Source organism: Coturnix japonica, chromosome 5, assembly GCF_001577835.2.
Source record: "Coturnix japonica isolate 7356 chromosome 5, Coturnix japonica 2.1, whole genome shotgun sequence".
NCBI lineage: Eukaryota > Metazoa > Chordata > Aves > Galliformes > Phasianidae > Coturnix > Coturnix japonica.
The window spans coordinates 762,473-786,915 of record NC_029520.1 but is presented as its reverse complement, the minus strand read 5'-3'; the positions used below and the strand labels follow the sequence as shown (position 1 = coordinate 786,915).

Genomic DNA, 24,443 nt, shown 5'->3' with positions numbered 1-24,443 from the left:
GATTCCAATAATCAGAGGTTGACTTCAGCAGGTGCTGAGTATTGCTGGTAAGACAGCTCTGAGTCCTCATATTCTCCCAAATATCCATTTTTAAGAAAAAAAGCCATAATACTTGACAAGCAGGATTAGAAACCAACCAAACAAATCTAGTCCACAGGTCTGACCTGAGATGACAAGTCCTGAAGCTACTTCAAATTGTGGTTAGGAGCTTGGGAATCATAGAATCATAGAATTGTGTTTGGGCTTTGTACGGTTACACTACAGGCATCTCATAGATTACATGGATATTCATAGAATTAAAAACATATAGGTACAGACGTAAAGATTTTAGAGGTTCTCCTTTGGGGTAGAATTGCCTCACAGCCTCATCTCTCCTGGTTAATGCATGCAGTCTCAGCTTCTGCTGACAAACCTGCACATATTTGCCAGTGGGCAGGTGAAGAAGGGCTGGAGCCTGTGTCGTCTTGAGGTCTCCTGCCCACACTTTTGCACAGTGGAAGAGAATGGTCAGGTCTGACAATGCCTGTTTTTAACCTGCAGGTTTGAAGAGGACTTTGTTAAGGATGGGGAGCCAGCCTTGGATAATCCCAGCAATAAGAAAGGTTGGCAAGGGACACCTAGATTCTGTCCTGATGCTAATGAATGCTGATCGTGCGAATCCCAGTGCCACAGCTGTCATGGCTGTCACTCTGCTTTCCTCGGCAAATGCCTCTGAGTGCAGTGTTGGGGTCTCAGCCCTCTCTGCTTTACAGAGTGCTCAGGGGATGGGATTTGAGCATCTGGTTGCTAGTGCTTCTTACCTTCCCAGGGAGAGCAGTGGCATGGTTTCTGTAACCTTGTACAACACAACGCAGAGGCCCACCACTGCCTCCTTTCCCAAACAGTGGTTTGAGAGGCAATCCTATTCCAGAGCACTTCATCTCTGATCCCTGTGGCACATGCTGGCTTCTTTACTAGCATAAGTCCATCACAATTCCTGTTTCTCAGGAGATGGACTGGCACAGCAAAGCTTTCCCTTGCAGTACCCTATTTGAATGCCAAGCTCTCTGCTACCTGTCCGATACGGGCTGTCACTCACTTTGTGCATGCTTTTCTTTGTCCTTTTAGGGGGAAGAAATGCAAGGAAATTCCAGCACAGGTCCTTTCCTTCCAATGGGAGAGGTGAGTAAACCACATGACTCAGTTGTGTCACCCTCCTAAATGTCAGCACCTTTGACGTGCCCCATGGGGAGAGTTCTAAATTCTCATTTTGTATTCATAGCTTGTTAAATGTATGTATAGTATGCGTGCAACTTCAGAGGCTTCCCCATCCAAGGGTATTTTCCAGTGATACAAGGATGTTGACCCCACCAGTTCTGGCAGTTCTGTCTGCTTTTGCATGGCCTTTACAACCTGTCTCCTAGGTGCAGGACAGCACAGCGTGAATGTGAGCGATCCTGGTCCCAAAGCAACGAGCAGCCGAGCCAAAGGAAAGGACAGACTGACGGGCAGAGCCAGAAGGTAAAGAGACTGGCAGCAATGCCACAATCCAGTGCTTGTGATGTCCATTTCCAGGTCTGATTCATTGCCTGATGCTGAGGGCGGACAGAGATACTGTGCAGTGGCAGCTGCTCAGATGGATCTGCATTAGCATGGACCATGACTGGCAGGACTTCACTTCATGGGGGGTTGTGGCAGCTGTGGGGTGCATCTTCGCAGTCCTGACCTGCTGCATCAATGCTCTTAGGGCCGCCAGCAGAGGCTAGGGATACTCTGGAACCAGATTTGGGCACTGGCACGTGCCATGGGAGGCTTTTGAACACATTATCTGACTTCCAGGCATCTCTGATGTGGGGGAGCTGCCTCCAAAGATAGTTTCCAGCTGAACCAATAGTAATTAGGGTTGATAAAGTGCTAGAGAAGTGACCTGTTCCTGCCAGTTGTGGGCAGCACACAGCAGTGTAGTGATTTTCACTGAAGCAATTTCAGAACACCTGCAAAAGTAAGTGCATTTTTCAGGTTCACCCACATACTCCCTTGTGTCCCTTCCCCTGCTGATCTCTGTAATTAAATCCAGCACAGTCTTCAGGCTCCCTGAGCCACGCTACCTAATGGTTTAATAATAGAGATTGTCTTCATAGCGCTGCTGTGCCCTTTAGCAGGCAACAAAAGGATGATGATTACATACCCCAAGCTTTATCTGGAACACAAGACCATTCCAGTAGCTTTTCCTGTTAGTTCTTCAACCAGTCAGGTCAGTTATGGCCACACAGTTAAACAGGTGCATAAACAGGTTTGTGTTTTATAGGCATAAAGCACAGCATTGTACAATAAATTAGCTGGCTGGAGGTCATCTGCTGTTTGCTGGATGTAGGAGTGCTAGGCAGGGTCTGTGTATGCAGGAGTCTGCTGTCAGGGTAGTACACAGGTAGCTCCAAAAGTAATGCCTCCTATTTATTTTAATGGAAACTAAAGCATGTGGTGTTCTTTCCGTTCCTGTATGAGCACTTGTGGGACCCACCTGGTGCAAACTTTGCGATATTACATCATCATCTTCATTTCAAACACATTGAAAACGATATTCAGCTCCTACACAGTTCTCTGGTTGTAATCTGGTTCAACTTCTGCTGCCATACCACCAATATCTGCCTGTGACATCGTGGGCAAACATAATAAAACAGGAGGCTCTGCCTTCTGCATTGACAAAGGTTCATAGGACAACTCATAGCTGCGGAGTAGAACATGTCTCATTGTGGGAGACACACTCAATGTTCCCAAGGGCTGGAAGAAGTCGCACAGAACACTGTGATTTCCCTGCCAGTATTTTCTGGGAATGTGAGTTACACTCATTGCAAAGATCGTGTTGTTGCTCATAAGAAGCAGAATGTAAGGAAAGGCCTTAGAAAATAGGATGGTGTTGGAAGAATAGGGCTTCCAGTGTTTAATCTTAGAGTTCAGTACTAATATCAGTCATTGTGTTGTGCTCTGTGGATGTTTAGTTGCACAGTTTGGTGCATTTATCTGGTTAAATGTGTGCTGGGTGTACGTTCAGTGAGAGAGCTGTGTGGATTTTCAGTGGCACTTTGAAATGGATGAAGAGTTTCTTACTTCTCTTTTATAGGCAAAGCAGATAGATGGATCTCATAATGATCTGCAGGTCAGAGGGCTACACTCAGGTCCTGCCTCTGGTTCTATCTTGATCTCAGTCAGACTCTGGGGAAGGTCAGACCACTGTTTTCATCTCCTCCTCTTCAGCAAAGGTTGACTTACACCCCAAAGTATGCCTGTGTCAGAGGATGCTGACTGGTTACCAGAAATCATAACCAGCTCTTGAGATGTTTCTTTCTCCTTCTGTGTTGCATTCTGAGCACCATGCTCAGAAGGAATGCCTTGGCTAGCTGTCTTATGTCAGGAATTCAAAGAAATAATGTTGGGTTGGGATTTAAGCTTTTATACAGACTGCTGCTGAGCCCCTGCGTGGCCAGCTTGGAGTGCTGTTTGATAACATCTCATTGAGCTGCCACTCATTGGCAGCTATGGGACTTTCTTCCCACAGTGGTCCCTGCTTGCCTCTTCTGCTCCTGCACTTGTGTAGGTCATCAAAGGCAGCCTGCCCTCTGCCAACAGCTAGGACAGATAACATCATTTAAACTGTAGTGTTCTACATGGGCATCAGCACTTTTAATTACTTAGTAGGTGTTTTGATTATGTAGTAGGACAGTGTTATCCCTTTGCTTTCCTCAGATCACTGCCTTTAGCAGGTTTATGCAGTGCACCCAGCTGACTAAAGGCCTCTTGAGCCATGGACTTGCACAGCCTGTTCATTTGTTTTCACAACAAATTGGGCAAGTGTGGGTTTTCAGTATATCTGTGCCCCCAGTGCAGAGGCTTGGAGGCATTTTAATGTATCTAGCCACTGTAGGGTCACTGGGTTTAGTCAAAATGATATTCATACCCATTAAAAACTTTAAGTCCCCAGAACAGCTGGTGCTGGAGTCCTGTTCAGATGCCTAACTTATCTTGCTGATGAAATTATAAAATTTATTGTACTGTTGTCTTCAGAGAGACGTTACTTTTTTTTTTCTTGCTTTATTTACCAGTGAAATAATTCATCGTACTCCTCCATGAACATTGTCCATTACAAACTGAGCTAGAAAATCTCTTGATTGACTTTTTTCATTCTTGTTTGCTGTTTCAGTACTCCATATATATCAGCTACCAGGATGGAAAACCATGGTTCATTTATAACTACAGAGAAGTATCTTAAGCACTGCTGAGATGAGTAGGAACATGGAGTCATACCCTAAAGTCCTTGTGTTCATCTGTGGACCTTGGAAAAATGAGGAAGCCAAACATTTGTCTACTGCAGCATGGCCGCCTCCTTCAGCACTAATTGTGCCATCCTGCCTGAATAACTTCAGAATAGCTTTCCTTCTGCCCACCCATCTCACCTCCTGGACTTCCTTTTTCTTACCTCCTCTCCACTGCTGCCTCTGCGTCTCTGTTGATCTAGAAGATGTCCTGTCTGTCCATGTAATCGTATCTTTGAAGCTGGAAGAGCATCCTTTGCTCTCCTACTTTTTTTTGGGAAAAGCCATTCCTCAAGCCTTTCCTCTCATTCCAGAAAGGCTCAAGGTGCCCTTGAGGTGCTGAATATTCCTTACCTTCGTTTGGATCAGCCCTTTATCGCTCACAGACTTTCCTCCCATTCAAGTCCAAGCAACCCAACAGCAGTGGTAAGATCCATTTGGAGCATTTTATGGATGCCCTGTCCCTGGAGACATTCAAGGTCAGGGCTCTGAACAGCCTGATCAAGCTGTAGGTGTCCCTGTTCAATGCAGGGGAGTTGGACTAGACAACCTTTAAAGGTCCCTTCCAACTCAAATGATTCTGTGATTCATGACTTCCAGACAAAAACTGTAGCTGAGTTCCCGTGTGCTCACCTATCATGAATAACATCAGCATACTAGGGAATGCACTGAGTATTTCTTTTGGGTGTCAGTGATCAGCAGCACATTCTGGTATGTTCGTGGTGATGATGGGGAGGAGGAACACATCAGGCAGTGATGATTATTTCAGGATTGGTGTCTGGTTTGTTTTGGCTGTATTTAGGCCTGTGGTGGTGACCTGTTCTGGACTGGCTTTGCAGGAGACACGGTGGCTGAGTAGTCAGAGCAGAGTTAGCTTATTGAAGACACCATACCCAGCTCTACACCCTGTGAGAGCCTTGAAGTGCTTACAAATGCAACTCACTGCTGCCCAAGGGGCTTCACTAGCTGCAGAGACAGCGTGGAGTAGTTCAGTATGATTGTACAGCAGAACCTGTGATGGCAATTCCCATACAGGTTTCACAAGGGCACGTGTGATCACTGTAACTGTGCACATTTGCCTCTGGAAATGCCTGAATGCAGTCACCCCAGTGTGCATTGTCGTTTTTTAGGCCCAAGTTTGCCTGCTGAAGTGGCCAGCGAGTTCAGCATAATCTGTCTAGAGAATTAAATCTCATACACCTCTGCACATGTGCTTTTAAGAGTATGTGGCAGGGAGAAATGCATACAAATATACGTCTATGTTGTGCACTTGTGACTCAACTCATACATTTGAATGGCGAAGGATTACAAGACCTGCCATACCCAGTAGTTCTGCATGAACAAATTCACATCTACATTTACCCAAGCAAACTCCAACAAGCAAAAGAAAACATTTCTCTGTGCAGCCTTTGGCTGAGCTGTTGCCCTCTTTGGCACAGGATGTTGTAGCTGCTGCAAATTTAGTATGGGGCCAAAATGCACTTATACAAGCCTTTGGAAGAGACTGAACAGAGCATGACTCAACACACAGATAGTGTCGCAGGCTCAGGAAATTGCAGAGCTGCATGTTTCTGGAAGCTGGGCAAGGTTCTAGGGAAGGATTAAGTACATCAAACTGTACCCCAAGCATCTGCCAGTGATGCTGGGAGGGCAAAAGGGCTTGGGTTAGGTGGGTTCAGTCTGACTCTTACAGCCATTCTTGCAGTCTTGTACGTGTCCTTACCTCCGGTTCCTCCAGCTATTCCAGTGAGCTTTTACCCTGCAGTGTCTGCCTTCTGTGTCTGCCATTGCAGATATCTGGAACATGTGGGCACTGCCAGGGGAGCAGGACCAGGCTGTGGTCAGCACAAACAGACCATATATCTTGTTAGTCTAATGACAACTGTCTGTTCTGGCAATTGGATTTTATGTTTTCATTACGTTTGGAAGTATAACAAGCAGTTCATCAAGATTTAGTGGTCTCAGATGAGCGTCTCTGAACAGGCTGAATGCTTTGCAGGTGCCAGGAAAGGAACTGGACCAGTTATGTTGACCACTGTTATCTTTTATTACTTGGAGATGGGGCTCAGACAAGGAATGGATGGCACTGGTAGAAATTCCTGCCCAGGCATCCAGCAGGGAACGCAGCTTTTTTGTGAGACCCTGAAAGCCTGAATCTTGTATTTTCTCTCTTGACAGGTGGGATGCAAAAGAAGGCGAGGACACGTCTTTTCTGAAGGATGAACCTGACAGCCAGGTGAGTTCAAGGGGGGCTGTTGAGTTTACACAAAGCATGCACCATTAGTAAGCTTGTCAGCCAGTACAGAGAAGGGAGATCACTGTGCTGGGATAAATGTACCCCTTGACAGCACTCTCCAGGTGGCAGGATGTGAGGGCATTGACCCTTGGTCAGTATAACAACCCCCAATTAGTCTGTTTCACCTTTTGTTTCTTTTAATGGCCTCAGCAAATTTATTCTCCTATGTTGGGAAGCATCATAGACAAGGAATAGCATATACTGATATTTTAATAAGCTGAAATAAATATATCCGCCGTTGTGGGTTTTTGTTTGTTTTTAAGAGGAACCTTGGTACAGACAAGCAGAAAAGCAAAGGTGAAGAGGTGGTGGAAGAGAACTGCCCAGCTGAGCTGGAGGAGAAGGTGAAACCATCAAACCTTCAAGAGCCTGGGAGGCGAAGTGGGAAGGCCTGGCCTGCCCACAGTGGCCAGAAGGAGGAAAGGAGAAGAGTGAAAGGACTCAGCAAGGAGGTCTCTGAGGCCAGCACAGGTGACTTGGAGCTGAGGTCCAAGGCAAGTGAGGAACTTATTGAGGAAGATGCCAATGGGAAGCCTGGCACTGCTGATATCCCCCAGGAGAATGAGAGCACAAATAGCAGTGCTTCACAAAGTGGCCTTTCAAGTGCTGTGCAAGCCACTAAGCACAACAGTGAGGAGACCTTATTATTGCCTGTGGGAGCTGAGTTAGATGGAGGTGGCTTAGAGAAAAAGACAGCTTCTGAACAGGAATCAACTGAGGACTCTTCTAACAGTCACGGAGGAAAAATGGACACAGATGCAGGAGACAGACTGGATGCAGATCAAGGACAGCTGGTGGGAAAAAGAGGGGAGGAAGTGGCCCAAAACACTGCCCTTGAGGGACAAACACTTGCTCTGAAAAGAGTTGAAGATGCTGAAGACACTCAACACACAGGAGAACCTTTGCCCACAGAGAAAAACAATTCCAATGGGACTGTTATTCCTGAGCAGGATGTGGCAAAACGACAGTCCAGGGAAGGGGACCAGCCTGAGGATGGCAAGGACAAGGACAGTGGGGACACTCTCAACTAGCAAATAATGCAACAGTCTGTCTGAGATGGAAGGTGAGTTCCTGACCCCACTCATCATGGTGTCCTTTGCCAAATAGTTACCTTTGCCAAATACATTCCTCCCAGGCAGTGTCACAGCCCAAGGTGTCATACCCACATGTGCTACATCAGCCCAATAAGTCAGGATGTGGTCCTGCCACCAGGGGAGGCTGTATCTCACTATCCTGTAAGAAAAAAGGCAGCAGAACTATTCCTAAGTGGACACTCCAGGCATCAGCTGCCCAGATGGAGGCCTCACCAAAGGCTTTTCCCTCATTCCAGCAGGCTGTTTTCAGACACCTAACCAGAGGCACAAAGGGGCTTAGAGATGAAGTGGTTAAGCTTTGCTGCGATCCAGTTCTATACAAAAGGCACAGAAAGCACAAGCTCAGCAGCTATATAAAATAAGAAAAAACACCAAGAATTAGCAGGAACTAATGTCTAAGTCTAAGGAACTAAGTGGGTACTGGAACTAAAACTCTTCTAAGTGAGGAGCATTATTTAAGAGAAAGTTGGGACCTGAATGCACATAGTACATGGACTTTAGTGCCCAGGCTATGCCTCTCCAATCTACCAGAAATACCCCTACAAGTATAGGAAGAAGGAATTAAAATCATCCTGAGTGATAAAAGTAGTCATTAACTAGACACCAGCTAAGAGGGAACAATAAATTAGAGCAGTCCATTTTCATCTCAGCAATGCAGTGAAGATTCCTATGGCTTCATAATGGGGCCCTGAGTCAATTCAGCACAGTTCTTTACTCCATTACTTTTCACTTAAATTATTAAGGCAGGCTTAATTATAAACACAGCCTTTATGCCTTGAAGAAGTCTTGGAGGTGACTTAAGCTGGTGTTTGCATTTAAGCACTCGTGCATCCATTTGGCTAAGCTGGAATGTGAGAGACCAAGAAAGCTCTTTGAAATTATTTATTGCTTGGAAGACACCAAGCATAGTGATGCCAGGGGATCAGTCCCCGTGCATAGCTACTGAGAATCCTGAAGGCAAACATGGTGCACCGGCATTTAGCTCAAGTCCGTTATATTGGAGCAAAAAGGTCTTGTGCCATTGCACCTGATGGCAGGGAGATGTCCCCTGGTTCCAAGATCCCACCTATCCCAAAGCACAGCAGTTATCTGTAGCAGCGGATAACTCAGCAGCTGCTGCCAACTCAGGCATTTCTGCAGAGCAGCAGCTCCTTGCAGCAGCCACTGTGTGGATTTCACAGCTTCCACCACTAATGTCTATTTATGGCACTGAAAATCTCCTGCACCTTCAAACCAGTTGGAGATGCTTTGCAGAGAGTGTGGTGGGGCTTTCATCATTTGCTTCAAATAACAAGGAATAAATATTTATCCAAAGTGCAGGACTGGAATCCCTGGAGAATGTCCAACAAGTCCCAGAGAAGTAAACGATACACAAAAACCACAGAAGCTTTTTTCCCTGAATTCTCTTGAGAAAATTAATCTTAACATCTTTAGAGAAAATGCAGCTGGGGGTACATTTCCAGAGCAGCTCCAGGGATCTGACCTTGCAGCTCTGGCTGACGTCAGCAGGAGTGGGGCAGGCAGGGCCTGCAGGATGGGGAGGGCGGACAGGGTCAGCTGTCTGATGCAAACCAGTGCTAAAGGTTGGTGCTGGAAGCAGGACAAGCAGAAGCTCACACTTCTCAATGCAGTTCCAGGGCTACAAAGAACATACCTCTTCCCTCAAGGTCTAAGAGTTGAGAAGATACTGCTGCTATGTCTCAGATGTTGGTCTGGGGTTAGGCAGGCAGAGATCTCAAGGGTTTAGCTTGGAGAGCACTGGTCCCTCTGGTCCTTTTATGCAGCCCCAACATGCTGGTACCCACAGCAGCCACATCCTTGCAGGAAGGTCAGGCTGAAGCTCAGCAGGCACTTTAAATTTAATGCTCAGCTGTTCCCTGAAGGCTGATAACCCTGTTACTGTCTCTGCTCTTGTTTTGCCAGGATAACGTGCTGAAGGTGGTGGATGAGAAGAGGAGCACGACGATAGCCTCACTCTTTGATCTTCTATGAAATCAACTTTCAGCGCCTTCCCTGTGCCCTTCATCACCCTCAAGCTCAATTTCAGCATCAGCCCTTCCTCTCCATATGCCAAAGAGCAGGGAAGGCTACCCACACTCCCCACAAGGAAAACACCATCACTTCTCTTTTTTATTTATTTTGCCTATATTGTAGCTGTGTGGCAAGCCAATGAAACATCTACTGGATGCACTTTATTTTGTTTCATAACTAATTCTGTTTAAAGTTAAGATTTTTTCCTTCTGGGCAGCTAACCCACTTCCTCCCCCAGAGGCTGGCAGGGAAGCACATGTGCCAGTAGGGAGCAGAGGCTGCTGGGCTCTCCAGAGCAGACAAATGACAAAGCAGAGCATTAGGAGACAGCATGAGATGCTATGTCGTAGCTCAGTAGGTGGGTGAAGTAGTGGTCAGGGCAGCTCTTATAATAGAGATCTGCGTGTAGTTGAAGTGGTGGTGGGACATAGAGTTGCATGGGTCACGGGCACAAAGAGCATTCTTGGGTTACACTGTGGAGCACAGATGGTCCTATATGGAGCCAGGAGTTGGATCCTTGTGGGTCCTTTCCAACTTGGGCCGTTTTATGGTTCTCTGTTGGAAGAACAGCGTTTTTTCCTATAGGAGGTAGCTGCTTCATCCATGAAGCTTGGCAAAGTACTGCTGCCTAAGACCAAGAAGTTCAAAAGCTGCATTGACTGGGGATACAGCTTTGTGTTAAGTAAGACAAGGAGCAGAGCAGCACAGATGCAATCCCCTCCTCCAGCAGCAAGGAAGGAGCTGGCAGTGAGGAACACAGCCAAACTGGAGTTGAAAGTCAGAGCTTCCTGTCAAGTGCCAACCTTCCTGGTTGTGCCTTTCAAAGCCTTGGGCTTGAAGAAGAGGGCAGCTGCTCCCTTGAAAGCTGCCAAGCATAACTTTGGAGCAAACCTTAAAAGATACCTTTCACATTAAGGAACTGAGTGAGCATTACAAGCACAAATGAGGACAAAAAACCCAGCTTGGATTCCCAAGCAGCTGTAAGGCTTACAGCAAACAGCAACTATATGGCTACCTATTAAGGGGCAGGCAGAAAGCAGGCACAAGTGCTTAGATTCCTAAGTGACAGAGAAGCAAGGATATCACCTTCCCTTTGAAGCACTGCCCTAAAAACCTGAAGCAGTTTCAGGAGTCAACTGCAGGCACGTATGCATGGAGATTTATTGGATTTCATTGCAAGATGCATTTGCTAGCTAGAATGGCAGGCTGCCTTGGTGATAAGATTGGCATATGTGGTGGACTGAAATACTGTATGCTGTTTTAATAAACTAGTATTTGCACATGCAAACATTTGGCTTTTCCACGTCTGTAGCACCTAAGTCATGAAGAACAAGCCTGGGAATTCCTATGTGCCAAACTGAGGTGAATTTATTGGCTTCATACCATGCATTAGCAAGAAACTCTCGAGTGAGAGCTCCACTGATCCCTTAGGCAAAGACCCCCCTCCTGGGCTCACTGCAGCCGTGCAGTGAAACACAAGGCTCACTCATCCATAGAAGCATCGAAGCTACCTCATCAATGTCACCTTCCTTGCAAGCAAAGGTGATGGCAGCTATGAGAGTGCAAATTAAGCTGCCTGTAGAGACACCTGTTCTCTCCCAGCAGTAGCTGGTAGGTCAGGGATGTTCTCAGCTCAAGATATTCTTAACTGTTATGCACAACAGGGAAGCAGGAGGAGCCATCAGGCAGAAGACACCTTTCCCTTCAAGCCAAAGGAACAGCTTGACACTACTTGAAGTTGGCAAAGTTGCATTGTCAGTTTCAGCACAACTCTGCAGTCAGATTGAATATCCAAATAGGTTACAGACCAGTGAATCAGTTCTTGATTCAATGAAGAAATTCAACCCAAGGACAAAAATACATCTGGATAAGGTTGGAAATATTCAGCCTCCAGAGCTTTACAATCCTAGTGCAACACTAGAAACCCTTTCCAGTCATTCCAGCTCTGTGTTCCCCAGCTCAACAAGGCTAATGCTGTAGCAGAAGGGCACCACTCGGCTTTCTAAAAGCAAGCAAAGCCCTGTACAGAGACTGAAAGTATTGAAGTATCTGAAACATTCACCCATTTTCCACACCAATTCCCCTCCGCATCAATTGGATGCAAAAGGTGTAGGTGCCTGAAGCTAAGCTAGCACTTAGTGAGAAATTCTTGTAATTTAAAGTTTGTAATAGTGCTTTTCTTAGTTATGCAGAAAGCTTGAAGTCATTGAGAGGTACAGAGCAGGGTACAGCACTGCTGTGAGGTTAAAATGCTGCCTGCTGCCTTCCCTTTGAAGGGCTGTACAATGGCTCAGCTCGCTTGCAGGTTTGCACTCACAGTCACTGGCAAACCCAGCTCTGACATGGCTGTTTCTTCTATCATTCTCTCCTAGAAGTCAGGGAATAAGAAAATACCCGTTACACCAGATGAGGCCAAGAGAGAAGATGCAGAGGGGGGAATCAGGTATCTTTCATTATATGAAGATGTGAGCCAGCTGCTGGAGTGCATTACACGCCCCAATAACTTTTCTTCCAGCTATTTCCCTTCCTTCTGGTCATATCAGTGCACTCTCCTAGAACAAACTGAGCTCAACAGGACAAGACCAGTGTGTACAGACTGAGGGCAAGTGCATTAAGTCAGTCAGGTTCCTTTCCTCAATCAGGAGACCCTTCTCAGTCAAAAAGGAAAAGCAGAACAAGGCCTGGTCTTTAACTCCATTCTCTTAAGCAATTACTGTGACTAGGAATTGGAAACTTTAAGCTACCATGTTATTTACTTCCTCTTGACACTTGACAATGATGCGTTCTGACATTCCGGTACAGAACTATGCTGCACTTGAAGCACAAATATGCAGGAATTTCTGCACCACAAACTCTTCTAAAGGCTGGAATCTGGACTCAAAATAAGGAGGCTTGAATTGCTGCAGTGAATTTGGCATTCAGCAATCAGCAGCACATTTATCCAAGAGCACAGATATCACTATTCCAGATACCTTCTTAGGGCCATCGTGCTTTCACATGAGTGTCCCATAGCCAGAAGATCTGATGCTGTTAACAAGCTAATACCTCTTGCAGCCAAACTGCCTTCCCCAAACACTCCAGTACCCATTGGTATTAGAAGTTAACATCCACATGCACCCTCATCCTGAAGATCCTTGGCCACCTCTACCACACGCAGGTGAGCAGCTTGAAGTTGTTACAGCATCTCTCCCCTGCTACACGGCTGGTTGGAAGAGGGCCATGCAGCCCATTTAATCCAATTCCCTTCCTCTCCCATCTGCCCTATGCAGCCATGCCCTATTAGTCTTCTGAGAGCAATTGTATTTAAAGAGAAAAAATGCCAGGAGTCCACGTACATCCAGCGTGCTTGGGATGTACTGTTCCAAGCCAGCTCTGAGCTGCAGGCCAGTACCAGAGCAATCCCAACCTCTGTATCGTCCTGCCCAGCTTTTATCTTTGAAGATGGCTTTAAAAATTAAACAGAAACCCTTCCCAGCTGCTCCTTGATTAAGTACCAGAGCTAAAACACAGTCCAGTCACTACAGCAAATGAAAGGGAAGAGCTCAGATGCAGCCCTGGAGGTAACGATGCAGCCATCCCCTTAACAGCAGCTTCAGGCTTCCCTCTCCTTCACTTCTTGCTCTCTCACCTGCCCTGCAGAAAGATGGCAATTTGACAGGCACATTTTGGTTTGAGATGACTAAGCTATTTCCCCACCACCTCAGCTTCAGAATACAGCCTCACCGTTACGCTGTACAACTGAAACCACACGCACAACGCAGGCACACAGCTGCCCAGTGGGCAGCCCAAGGTGACAGCCAGCACCATGGCCTGCCACCTGCCAAACCTCAGCTCAGCACTGACAGCAGGAGACAGACATACACAGCCTCACCTACAGGCACCAACAACGAATGAATGAAGATCACGATACATCATAGAATGGCCTGGGTTGAAAAGGATCTCAAAGATCAGCCAGTTCCAACCCCCTGCTGTGTGCAGGGTCACCAACAGACAGACCAGGCTGCCCAGAGCCACATCCAGCCTGGCCTTGAATGCCTGCAGGGATGGGGCATCCACAGCCTCCTTGGGCAATCTGCTCCAGTGCATCACCACCCTCTGGGTGAAAAACTACCTCCTAATATCCAACCTAACCCTCCCCTGTCTCCGTTTAAGCCCATTCCCCGTTGTTCTATCACTGTCCACCCTTGTAAACAGAGCAAAGAAAGCAGTTCTGTACCCGGAGCTCTTCCATCCTCCCACCCCACCGCAAAGAGAACGTACCGTATTACAGAGGCTTTCATACTGGGAAAATATTTTAATATAGCAAACAAGTCGATTTACCTCTCACACGGTTTAAATAAGTTTACGCTCATGGCTAAACAAAACTCGGGACTTAAAACGACGTGTTAACAGCCTACGGGTCGGCATCGCTCCCAGGCGGTCCCGCACACCGAGCTCCTCGGTTGGCCACAGTCCGGCGCTGCTCGGGGGGGGGGGGGCGAAGAACGGAGAAGAACGAAGCCACGGAAGCCCACAGCAACGAGAGTCAACAGCACGCCGTCCCTCCGCTCAGTGTCCTGCGCTGCCCCCCCGGGCCTCCATCCATCCATCCCTCCATCCCTCCATCCTCACGGCGCACTGCGGCCCTCCCGAGCCCCGCGCGGCGCTGGCAGCTCCGTGCCGCCGGTCCCGGCCGGGCTCCCCCTGGGAGGCGGCGGCGTCGTGGGGCCGGGGGGCGGCGGAGCGACGGAGCGCGGCGGCGGAGCGATGCGGGGCTGCGAGGAGGAGTTGGCGGCGGGGCCGGGAAGAGACGGAGGAGAAGCCGAGGAGCCGCCGCCTCCGCGCACCGGCTGCCAGATGAGGCTGTAGTAGACGGCGAGGACGATGGCGGCCAGCGAGACGGACAGCACGTAGGCCAGCACGGTGGCCAGGCGCACCCACTTCTTGTTGGTCTTGGCCGCCATGCGAGCCTTCTTGTCCCCAGTGTAAGTGGCGGGTTTGCCCCGCTCCGCCCCGGCCTCCTTCTCCTTCATGGGGGCCCGGCCCTTGGCCCGCTGCTCCACCGACCCCTCCGTGGTGGCGGGGGCTGCGCGCCGCCGCTCCGCTCAGGACATGCCGCCGCCACCGACACCCCCGGCCGCTGCCCGCGCTGCTCCGCCGCGGGGCGGCCCCTGAGCCACGGCACCGCCCGGCAGCGGAGCGGGGAGGAGGGGGCGCGCCTGCGTGGTACGTAGGAAGCGGGTGGGTGAGGAAGGGGCAGCACCCCTACCCAAAATGGCGGCCGTGCGCCACCTCAGGGCTGGTGCGGGCCTCTCTTCTCCTGGGTACGGTGATAATGAGAGGCAGCGGCATCAAGGCGCACCAGAGGAGGTTCCATCTATTGCAGCGTTTCGTTTCTCCCCTTTAATAGCAGGGTGAAAGCTGAAGGGTTGGGAGAGAAGGAAAGAGCTCCGTGTTGCTCCATGGTACTTGCAGCTCAGTTGAAGGCTGCTGGAGCAGGGGAGAAGGTGGGATCACTTGAAAGCAATCACAGCTCTTGCCCCTGGTGAGGGTAGCAGTGATTCCTCTGCCTGTTGAGGGCAGGTGGGCCTTAGAACATAGTAGCACGAAAGAATTGCATCTGGCAGCCTGATATGGTAGGTAGGAACTGACACTTCAACACGCATCCTGTGGTGTTCTGTAGGCGCTATAAAGATATATGTCAGGTGCTATGTAGGTGCTGTAGGTGCCATAAAGATATAAAGATAGATCATCTGGCTATGATTGAACGTGCCTTATGTTGCAGGGTCTGATTGACTGTAAACTCTGATCTCTCACTTTGCTTGTCTGAGGGTCCTCCAGGAAACTCAGTTGCTTCTGAGCCTGCTGTGTTTAGTTGGAAACCCAGATGCTAGGACACGTTGTTGAAGGTTAGATGTTCCACCCACATAACTGCACGGCATCACTTGGATTCTGCTGCTACCTGTTGCACTGAGAGGTTTGTTTGCTCTATGAGGGCCCCTGAAGGTTGTCGCTAAATAAACCTGTAGTATTGATTTGTCCATGTTCAGAGTCGGTGAAGAGTATCTACTGCTTCAGGACAGAGAAGACTTAATTAAGGGAAGATTATTGGCCTAAGATATCGCCTCTGTATAGACCTTGCTTTCGAGAGCAGTGGAACACTACGATGGATGCCTGGGAGGTTGGCCAGCCTCCCGTGCTAATGGAGGTCTCCTGAAGCTCTCTCAGCTAATGTCTGTCAGTGCTGATAAATCACAGCTGATCCTGCCTTGGGGTGAAGGACAGGCAGGATGGTTTCCCACAGTCCCATTGTTCCTCTGCTGGTGGTTTAACAGCTCTTCTGCCTTTCCTTATGCTCAGTCATTGGGAGGCACTTGGATGTGACGCCCTACAATCAAGTTGCTCTGTGAGGTGTGCAAACAAAATAAGCTTTATTTTACTCTGTTGTTCCCATCTCCCATTTGAAACCTACAGGGTTTGCTCCTCTCTGGTGTTTCTCTATTGCACTTCAGAGTCTCTTCTGTCTTATATGGGGAGGTGCTGTCTCTCATTTGACTACTAATGTTATTGATTGGCTGTGATCCTAAGGGTGTTCTTAATACCTTCATGATTCTTGGATACAAAGTGGAAAAAGGGGTAATAAAGAGGAATGTGGTTTTGCTTAGCTGTGAGTTCATCACTGGTGTTTGAAGACGACACTGAAGGCTCATGTGCAATGTCATTACTTCTTCACTAGAGGACAGCATTACACATTGCAAAGTGTAATTATAATGGGAAAGATGTACTGGTTTCAGGAGAAGTGGGTGAGCTGGAAATAGGTTGGGGTTGAGGTTATAGGGTAATGTGCTAGAACTCAGGAGCCACCCAGTCAAGGTGGTTCTTATGTAGCATGACTTAAAATCACCACCTACAAACCTTACTGTGTTAAATCAGCAGAGGATGGTGCAGAGTATCTCACCCCTGTATGTACTTGATTTAGAGGCAGCTGAATAGGTAGTACAGAGGAGATAATGAGGGAGGAATAAAGGGGGAATATGTTCAATATCAAAACTCTTGATGGATAAAGGGAAAGGATGAAAGCCAAGGAGGTGCAATGGATGTGGGATGGCTGCAGACCAGGTGATGGATCCCTGCAGGAGAAAAATAGCAAAGGGCGGTCCAAAGAAATGCTGCTCACAGTGCTGCTGCTTCTGCCTGCTTTGATATCAGAGCTTTCAGCAGAGGGCAGGACTGTTTTGTTCTATCGCTGTTCCATCAGCTGTCTCTTCGTGTGAGACACAGAAGCTCTGACACAGAGCAAGGAGTGTGAAGTGAGAGATAAGGAGGTTATGCGAGGCTATGCAAAAAGAAGGGAGCCGCAGCCAAAGTGACCATCGTTATGCAGCCAGAGGTTTTGGAAGTTATCACTGCAGCACCAAGCAGCCTCTGAGGACAGAGCTGGCTTGGTTGCTTCTTCATATTTTTTTGTATTTCTTATTTTATTCTTCAGGGAAAGCTGACGATGTTGGGAAGATACAACTGTTGATTCCACGGGTGTGAGAGAATTCAGGACAGAAGCAGAGATCCCAGTCATGACAAGAGGCAGATGTTGCTTTTGAAGCAATAATGTGGTAAATACAGGATGGTCACTGGAACCAGGAGATGTGACAGAAGGGATCAGCTGAGAGTAGCTACGGTTTCCTCACTGCAGTGCTTATGGTGGCCTTGCTCTATACATACCTAGGCTTCAGGGTCTGTTCCTAAGCTGCTCTCAAGAAGAACAGAGAACAAAAGCACTCAGCAGTGTGTGGGTTGTTTCATTGACATTTATGCCAAGTCACACGCTGTTGGTGGTGTGCATGAGCTCCTCCATCTCAGCCTTTGGGACCTGGGAAGCCATTGTCATCTCTTAGAGTCCAAGCAGGCAGCTCCTCATTATGCTGGTGTGGGACTGAAGCACCCCACTGCTTTCCCAGCACGTACACAGAAGCTCAGGTTATGAGATGAGGCGATACATGCCCATGTCCCAGTCTCAGCCATGACACTGAGCAACCACAGTCTTGCAAGGTATGCAGAAAACTCAGTAGTAGCTGGTAGTGTAAAAGCTCTCTCATGTGCTTCTTCCCAGGCAGATAAACCTGAGTTTGCTATCGTGGATGTTTCCTTTCATCTGGCTGAAATTTCCACCTGCTCTGTCTCAATTGGAGGTTGGCATTCAGAAGAAACCTGTAAAGCAAAGGAAAAAAGTTCATCTGGACCCCACAGACTGAGTCGACTGCGTGATATATGGTCCAGTTGCACGAAGGAGGCTGTCTGCTTGTAGCCAAACCCCGCGCTGCTCTGTTAACCACATCTGCTGAAACAGCTTTGAGTGTCAGCTGGCAATGCCTGCATTTTGTCAAAGAAAACATTTAAGGAAGTTCCCTTGCGGAAGTGCACTGAACAGCGTGCTTTGCAAGCAGAGCTCTGAGGAGCAGATCCCTCCCAGAGGGACACTGTGTGTGTGCATGTGTGCCCACACGGCTGGTTGCAGGCTTTCCCTCCAGGTGACCTGGTGCCTGTTTTGGAGAGCTGTTAATTTACAATGCAGATTCATCTGTTGTCGCCTGCCTGTTGTTGCCTCTCCTGAATTTGACTGGGATGTAAGAGGCTGTTTGCTCTCTGATGCCAACGGTGGTGATGGCAGAGAGCCCTGCCATGTGAGAGGCAGAGATAGAGGAGAGGGGACGAAGGAGGAGTAAACTGTGCAACTCCTATTGCTTCTGGTTGTCCGGGGAGCAGATCTACGGGACCATGTCAATGCTCACCCCTGTCCTGCAGCCCCCAGAGGTGAAGGAGTATCTGTCCAAGGGCGAGCGCTTCATCAAATGGGACGATGTGAGTACTGAGACTTCACTTGGCTGGGTTGTATGAGTGGTGATGATGTTTTGGTCAGGTTTGAGGGGAGGCTGGGAGTGCATCTGTGTGGAATGGGGCACTAACTGCTGCTTCCTCTATGCAAAGCCAGTCCTGGGAAAGGCAGCCGATGCTGGGAGCCTCCCTGGGCTGAGAGGCACGCACTGCATTCAGATGTATCTTGGGGAGTGTTGGGTAGGATTTACTCACTGCATGGACTCTCCATGCTTTGCAGATGGGAGGAAATATACCTCCAGCTTGCTTCCTCGTACAGCCCTGCTTCTGGAACTGATGGGCATAAGCCTTGTCCTGGCTTGTGGGTCTGTGAGCTACCAAACGCACAGCAGCCAAGCTGTGCAAAGCTGCCTTCCTCTCCAGCTCCATGTCCTCTTGTGTCTTCAAAATACCTTGTTTGCAGGCTGAGTTCCCCTTTGAGGGGAAAAGAATGTGGATCAGCAGAAAAGTAGGGGTTAACTTGAGTATGGTAGTTCCTCTCCTCACTTTCTGAGAAGGCAAGAGAGTATTTCCCCTAATACCCAGGCACAGCGATGGCAGTGCCTGTCCATCTTGTTTGGAGTTTGGTCTGTGTATTATTGAGCGTGCACATAAGAAGGGCTGGTCCAGGCAAACAGAGACAGAAGGCAATGCAGTGCTGACAGAGTGACTGAGTGCTAAGGAAAACAGGTTGGAATAGCATCGTGCAGTTCCTCCTCTAGTTCTGTAGGAAGATGACACCAAGCTTTGGTAGAATGAGCGACATTCCCTTCCCTTTCTTCCTAGCAGGGCAATTGCCTGCATAATGTCGTGGGTTCCTTAAGGTTGAACAGGGAGCTGGTTTCTGAGAATAATGGAGGCCAAAGTTGACTGAATGAAGGCTGAGCATTTCCAGAAGTTAAATCATAGAATGGGCTGAAAAGAAACACAGTTATCATATAGTCTGACCAAGCTGCCATTGACTTTCTGTGCTCAGTCCAGGGAGGGGCCACTTTCCAAAAGCTTGAAGCTATTAAGTACTTCCCAGGGATATTCAAGTTTCCTTAAAGCCCCAACTGAGGATCTATGGTTGGAATGAGTGCACTCAAGTCTCGTGTGCATTTTTACCCAGGATTTACTAGTCTGAATTTCCTGGAAAAGCTTCATCTAACTATTTACTAAGTTTATAAACTTGAGCTCCGACAGTAACGAAAGCCTTCACAAAGTGCTGGTCACATTGCACCATCTTATCTTGCTTTCCTGCAGTTACAGCAGGCTGCAAAGGAAGGTGGAAAAAGCTTCAACCTGTCAGTTTGCTGGTGGAGGATCAGGATGAAAGCAGCTCTCATGCCAGGCCACATTATGGAACAGCACTCGCTTTCTGTCCTAGAATTGAACTCCACTCCACAGCATGAGCAGCAAACACTTGAGCTGCCAGACCATCTCCTTTGGGATTCACCATCTCCTCTGTTGCCAAGGAGCCAACCCACAGCAGGGTATAGCTGTGCCCCAAAGCCACCCGTGTCCCCGATCAGGGGGTGGCTGTCCTTATTGTGGCCTCACCTCGCCTTCAAGAAAGCTGCTTCACAGGAGATAAGGTTTATCTTGAAACAAGGCAGAATCTTCAGTAGTAGTATTACAGTGTCTGTTCTACTCTTCATGGCATGGAGGAACCCAAGGCCAAATGACAGATTCCATGACTGGTTTCATCTCAGTAGCTGAGTATTTCAACTTCCTGAAGTCGATTTGAAGCCTTCTTAGAAACGGCTGATAGGCCTTGTGATTCTATCTATCATCTGTGGCTCCAGAGGTCAAGTGCAGTCAGGAGCCTGCTAGGCTGAATGAGCAGCTGGACTAGGGCCCAAGCAGGGTCACCAAGCGCTCTCTATCATTGTTTCCAAAGAGCTCATGATAATTCATCTCTTAGCTTGCATGCAAGATGGGAATGGACGCTGTGCTGGGAATGTCTGTGAAGTTGTCTTTTGTTTTTTTTTAATAGTCCATTTAGAGCTAATGCATTGAACTCTTCTTGACTACATCTCTGGAAAGAGAGCCACGATGGCTAGCACAGGTAGACATCTGGGTGGTGTCTCTTCTTGGCCTTGATCCTTCTGGAGCTCAGAAGGAAGCAGGTTCCTTGAAGAGAAGGCAGTTCAAGTGGAACAGTTACATCAACAAGGACCTTCTTCTCTATTGACTGTATAGAAATGTCCAGAAGAGTTGCTTTAGCTAAATGCATAGTATTAGGTGAGTCCTAGGCTTCAACAGGGATTAGGTTTTGTTGCTAATTACTGGTTCATCTCCATAAATCAGATGGTGATTCACTTTGCTGGGTCTGTGTTTTAATGAAGAACCTTGTATGGCTGAAGGAGTCTATCATGGGATGTGAGGTGCTAACCTTTTCTCTTTGCTTATGTCTGTGGGTTTATTTTTTATGTGTGTTAGGAAACAGCAAGTGCTTCTCCTGTGATTCTTCGAGTGGATCCAAAGGGCTTTTATTTATACTGGACGTATCAGAACAAGGTAAGTGTTAAGATTGCACAGGTTGGTCACCAAACAGTCAATTCAGGTTTGTGCAAGATTAAAACACAGGACGACACAGAAAGGAATTGTACTGATACGCCTGTTTCACAGCTTGCTAAAGGATTCTCCAAATCACTGAAGTGGTGCAGTTAGATTAAAAATAGCTAGAAATGTGCAGTTCAATGTATGCATCACCAGCTAACTTGTGCCTTCGGTGTCGGTAAAGCACAAGGGAGGGTGAGAGCTGCCAGAGGGGAGTAAGATGCCACATATTTAGGAAAGAGAACTGTGTTCCTTGCTGTTGGGTAGCAACAAGGGGTGGAGGGATCTGCCTTGTCAGGAGGTGGAAGGCTGGGTTTACTTCTGCTTTCCAGAGCAGAGCTGTGGTTCAGCTCTACTTCCTCCTTGTGACCTACATGCTGAAGAAGCATGGTAGATAAAAGAGACAGAGCCAGTGCTCCTCCACAGCAGCCTGGCCAGGCAACCTGACATGTTCTGGTGAGCTCTGAATTCTCAGAAAGTTGTGCCCTAATGGCAGCTTGAGCAACTGGCACACAGCCACAGCATCTGAGAGTGGTGTTGCAATGCTGGAGACTCTGACATCCCTGTCCAAGGCGTGCTGGTCTTTTCCAGCCCTATCTGTCACTTATTCTCCCTTTCAAGGACTGCTCAGTCCTGGTGGAGATTCAGAAAGGAGTGAGATTAGGAATAACATTTTCATCCTGCTTGACAGTAAAGTGGGGATACAGCCAGAAGGTATGGTATCCACATTGTTCTTTATTGTGATCTTGGAAAAGATCTGCTGCAATGAGTATAATTTGTTCTCCAGATCCGTGGTGAGCAGGCAAATTAGTAACAGAGGAAGGAAATTCAGGTTGGATATTAAAAGAGCAAACAAAACAGACACAACAACTAGCCAGCAGTAGGGACAGTGAGGACATGGAGCAGACTACATAGGGAACTTCATGGAGTGTCCTCTATGGGAATTGCTTCAGAAGGTCTTCTGGTACAGGAGTGAGAGAATGTAATAGTAGCGTAAGACAGGCAACATGTGTGTCAGATCTTTGCACGTGCTTTTTTTTGCACTACCCTTCTCCATAAACTGAACTAGATGGTACAAAGTAGGATGAACACAACCAGCTCCGTGCTCCTCCTCTGCAATGCTTGCTGAGAACTTCATGTTCTACCACAGCTCTATGCAGAGTCTTCATTTTCAAGATCACGCTCTCTGCTTCATTGGGTTTTATTTACCCAGCTCTAGTTCAGCATCCTCATCCTGCCAGTTTGTAGCCTGAGGCAGAGGTGCAGGTGCAGTGATGTTCCTGTTCCCTGCTTGCCAAAGTTGGCAAAAATACTGTCTAGGCTTTCCCACTCCTGTTGTTTCTGCCTGGATGTCTGGGCCAGCTCAAATCTACTGTGGCTATTTAGAGCCAAATCTGAAGCTCAGAGGAGGAGATCTGGGTAGAGAGGAGCCATGTTCATCTCAGTAAACTACAGAAGGTTTCTGGCCTCAACCTGAAAATGATGAAGTAGCCTTCCAGCTGGGAGTAGTCCCCTGCCTGCCTTGTTCCTTGGAGGTGAGCTTTTCCCCAGTGATGGGTGCTGCTTCAGACCTGCTTTGCAGCTTCTAAAGGCTCTGCAAAGGTTTTAACTTCTTCCTTTCTCCTTCCTTCATCATCATTGTCCTTATTCTCTTGTAGGAGATGGAAATTCTGGATATAACCAGCATCCGAGATACCCGAGTAGGGCGATTTGCCAGAATCCCCAAGGTGAGTGTGTGCTTCGTTCTGCCAGGTTGTAGGGGGATGGAATTGCTGCCTGTGCCTTTGACATAAGCTGAGGCAGTTTAGCCTGGCTTTATGTTACAAGAAGGTGAGACAACCTTGTCTGTTCACATCAGAACAATGTAAATATAGAGCTAAATATAAATATAGAGTAAATATAAAGCTCCTACTCTCGTCCCTGGACTCCCCAGCAGTTCTCTATGCACCTAACAGACTCTTATAGACTGTTATATATGAGTTTGTTGGAAAGAAATCTTGGATAAAACAGCAATTCAACTTCCAAGTAAGTGCCAAAATTGTGATTTTCTGCTGTGCACAACAACTAAGCTCTCTCCTGAGCCGTGCATCTGGCTAGTTTTAATCTGGACCTGGCATTTCAGCTCACTAAGCTGCACTCTGAGGTCCTGCATGGGGTGATCCTGTGTTGAGTCACTAGAGCTGCTCTTATACAAAGATGCACAAGTTGGGTCAAGGCAGCCACAAACCTGGAGTTACAGAGTGAGTCCAATGCGGCACGTGGTGTTCTTTTCCTTTAAAGGGAAGAAAATGTAGTAATGGCAAAAGTTACTGGGTGTTTTTCAGATAGTTTTCAGTTGCCCATTTGCAGAGTGCACACAATTATGCCTTTGTTTTTGGTTTCAGTTATAACTGAAGCTTCCTGCAACACAGTTGCCCTTGTTAGGACTTTTTTCTGGGCCTGATTTTTGTTTGTTTTGAACTTTTCTGTGTATCAAAAGACAAGCAGCAAATTGAAGCTGGAATGTGAAAGGGAAACAAAAAAGTAAAGATAATGGCTCTGTATGGTAACAGCGATGATTCTCAATCTAATGTGAAAGAGGAAGATCTTGCAATCCATACTGAGAGACTTGAGCAGCCTCTTTGCGTAAGAAGTATGGATGTTTTCCTAATACCTCTCTGAAAATGCTATCAGGGCATTTATATCAAACAACAATTGTTGTTGTTTGAGATAAAGAATCGAATGCTTGGAGCTAATGGGGAAAGTGCTGCACTCAGAGTATAGAGCTTGCTATGGAAAAGACCTACCTAAAGGAGAGGCCTGAGGTACTGTTTTCTATGGCCATAAACTCTAGGAATAAACTGTTTACAAAACAAATTAAACTCTGTAGATTAGAAGTTAGAGGCGGAAGCGCTGAGGCTGTAGGTGGGTGTCTATTTGGCAGCAGCAGCCAAGCAGGAGAATGACTTAGAGCTCAGTGAGTATTTAAGGAAGACTTTCTGTTGCAGAATACCAGGAAAAACATGGCAGTCCAAGTATCAGGGTTGCCTCTTGACAGAGGAATAAGAACCAGGGATTGCAGAAAAGAGCATGGCCAATAAGGGCATGAAATGGAAGAGAGGTGGTGGGAGAGCAGACTGCCTGCAGACTGGCAACATGAAAAGTGAACTGGGGAGTATTGTGGAATGCTGCAAAATCAGGATCTGAATAGAGAAGGTGAGTGTGAAGTTGTTGCTCAGTGTTTCTCCTCATGAGAGCTCTGCATCAAGTGGAATTTTCCGAAGGTTGAGCACAAGCAAAAGGAGGTGCAGCTGTTTGACTCATGTCATTGCATGGTGGGATGCCTTCCTGCACAAGTCATGG

The 24,443-nt window shown here is 47.6% G+C and overlaps 3 protein-coding genes across 8 annotated transcripts in view; 2 read left to right on the top strand and 1 right to left on the bottom strand.

The window, feature by feature from the left end:
- CCDC9B (coiled-coil domain containing 9B) overlaps positions 1-10,998 on the top strand; it is a 33,625-nt gene extending 22,627 nt beyond the window's left edge. For all 3 annotated transcript variants that reach the window (XM_015863270.1, XM_015863271.2, XM_015863272.2), the window contains 6 exons: positions 541-602; positions 1,108-1,161; positions 1,404-1,500; positions 6,468-6,525; positions 6,849-7,648; positions 9,603-10,998. In XM_015863270.1, the coding sequence (XP_015718756.1) occupies positions 541-602; positions 1,108-1,161; positions 1,404-1,500; positions 6,468-6,525; positions 6,849-7,616 (1,039 nt within the window). In that variant the 3' untranslated portion in view covers positions 7,617-7,648; positions 9,603-10,998. The remainder of the gene's footprint in view (positions 1-540; positions 603-1,107; positions 1,162-1,403; positions 1,501-6,467; positions 6,526-6,848; positions 7,649-9,602) is intronic.
- Positions 10,999-13,984: 2,986 nt separating this feature from the next.
- INAFM2 (InaF motif containing 2) lies at positions 13,985-14,859 on the bottom strand. The gene has a single exon (XM_015863288.2). The coding sequence runs from the start codon at positions 14,720-14,722 to the stop codon at positions 14,318-14,320; it is 405 nt and encodes a 134-aa protein (XP_015718774.1). The 5' UTR covers positions 14,723-14,859; the 3' UTR covers positions 13,985-14,317.
- Positions 14,860-15,160: 301 nt separating this feature from the next.
- Positions 15,161-24,443, top strand: part of PLCB2 (phospholipase C beta 2) — a 34,954-nt gene continuing 25,671 nt past the window's right edge. The window contains exons 1-4 of one of the 4 annotated variants that reach the window (XM_032444858.1): positions 15,161-16,100; positions 17,179-18,545; positions 20,982-21,059; positions 22,760-22,828. In XM_032444858.1, the coding sequence (XP_032300749.1) occupies positions 18,462-18,545; positions 20,982-21,059; positions 22,760-22,828 (231 nt within the window). In that variant the 5' untranslated portion in view covers positions 15,161-16,100; positions 17,179-18,461. Of the gene's footprint in view, positions 16,101-16,848; positions 18,546-20,981; positions 21,060-22,759; positions 22,829-24,088; positions 24,297-24,443 lie in introns of those variants that run through there. The other 3 variants (XM_032444859.1, XR_004307359.1, XM_015863277.1) reach the window with 3 other exon arrangements.

Excerpts from the sequence above, each read along its gene's own strand:
- INAFM2 (XM_015863288.2), bottom strand. The coding sequence starts at position 14,722 with ATGAAGGAGAAGGAGGCCGGGGCGGAGCGGGGCAAACCCGCCACTTAC.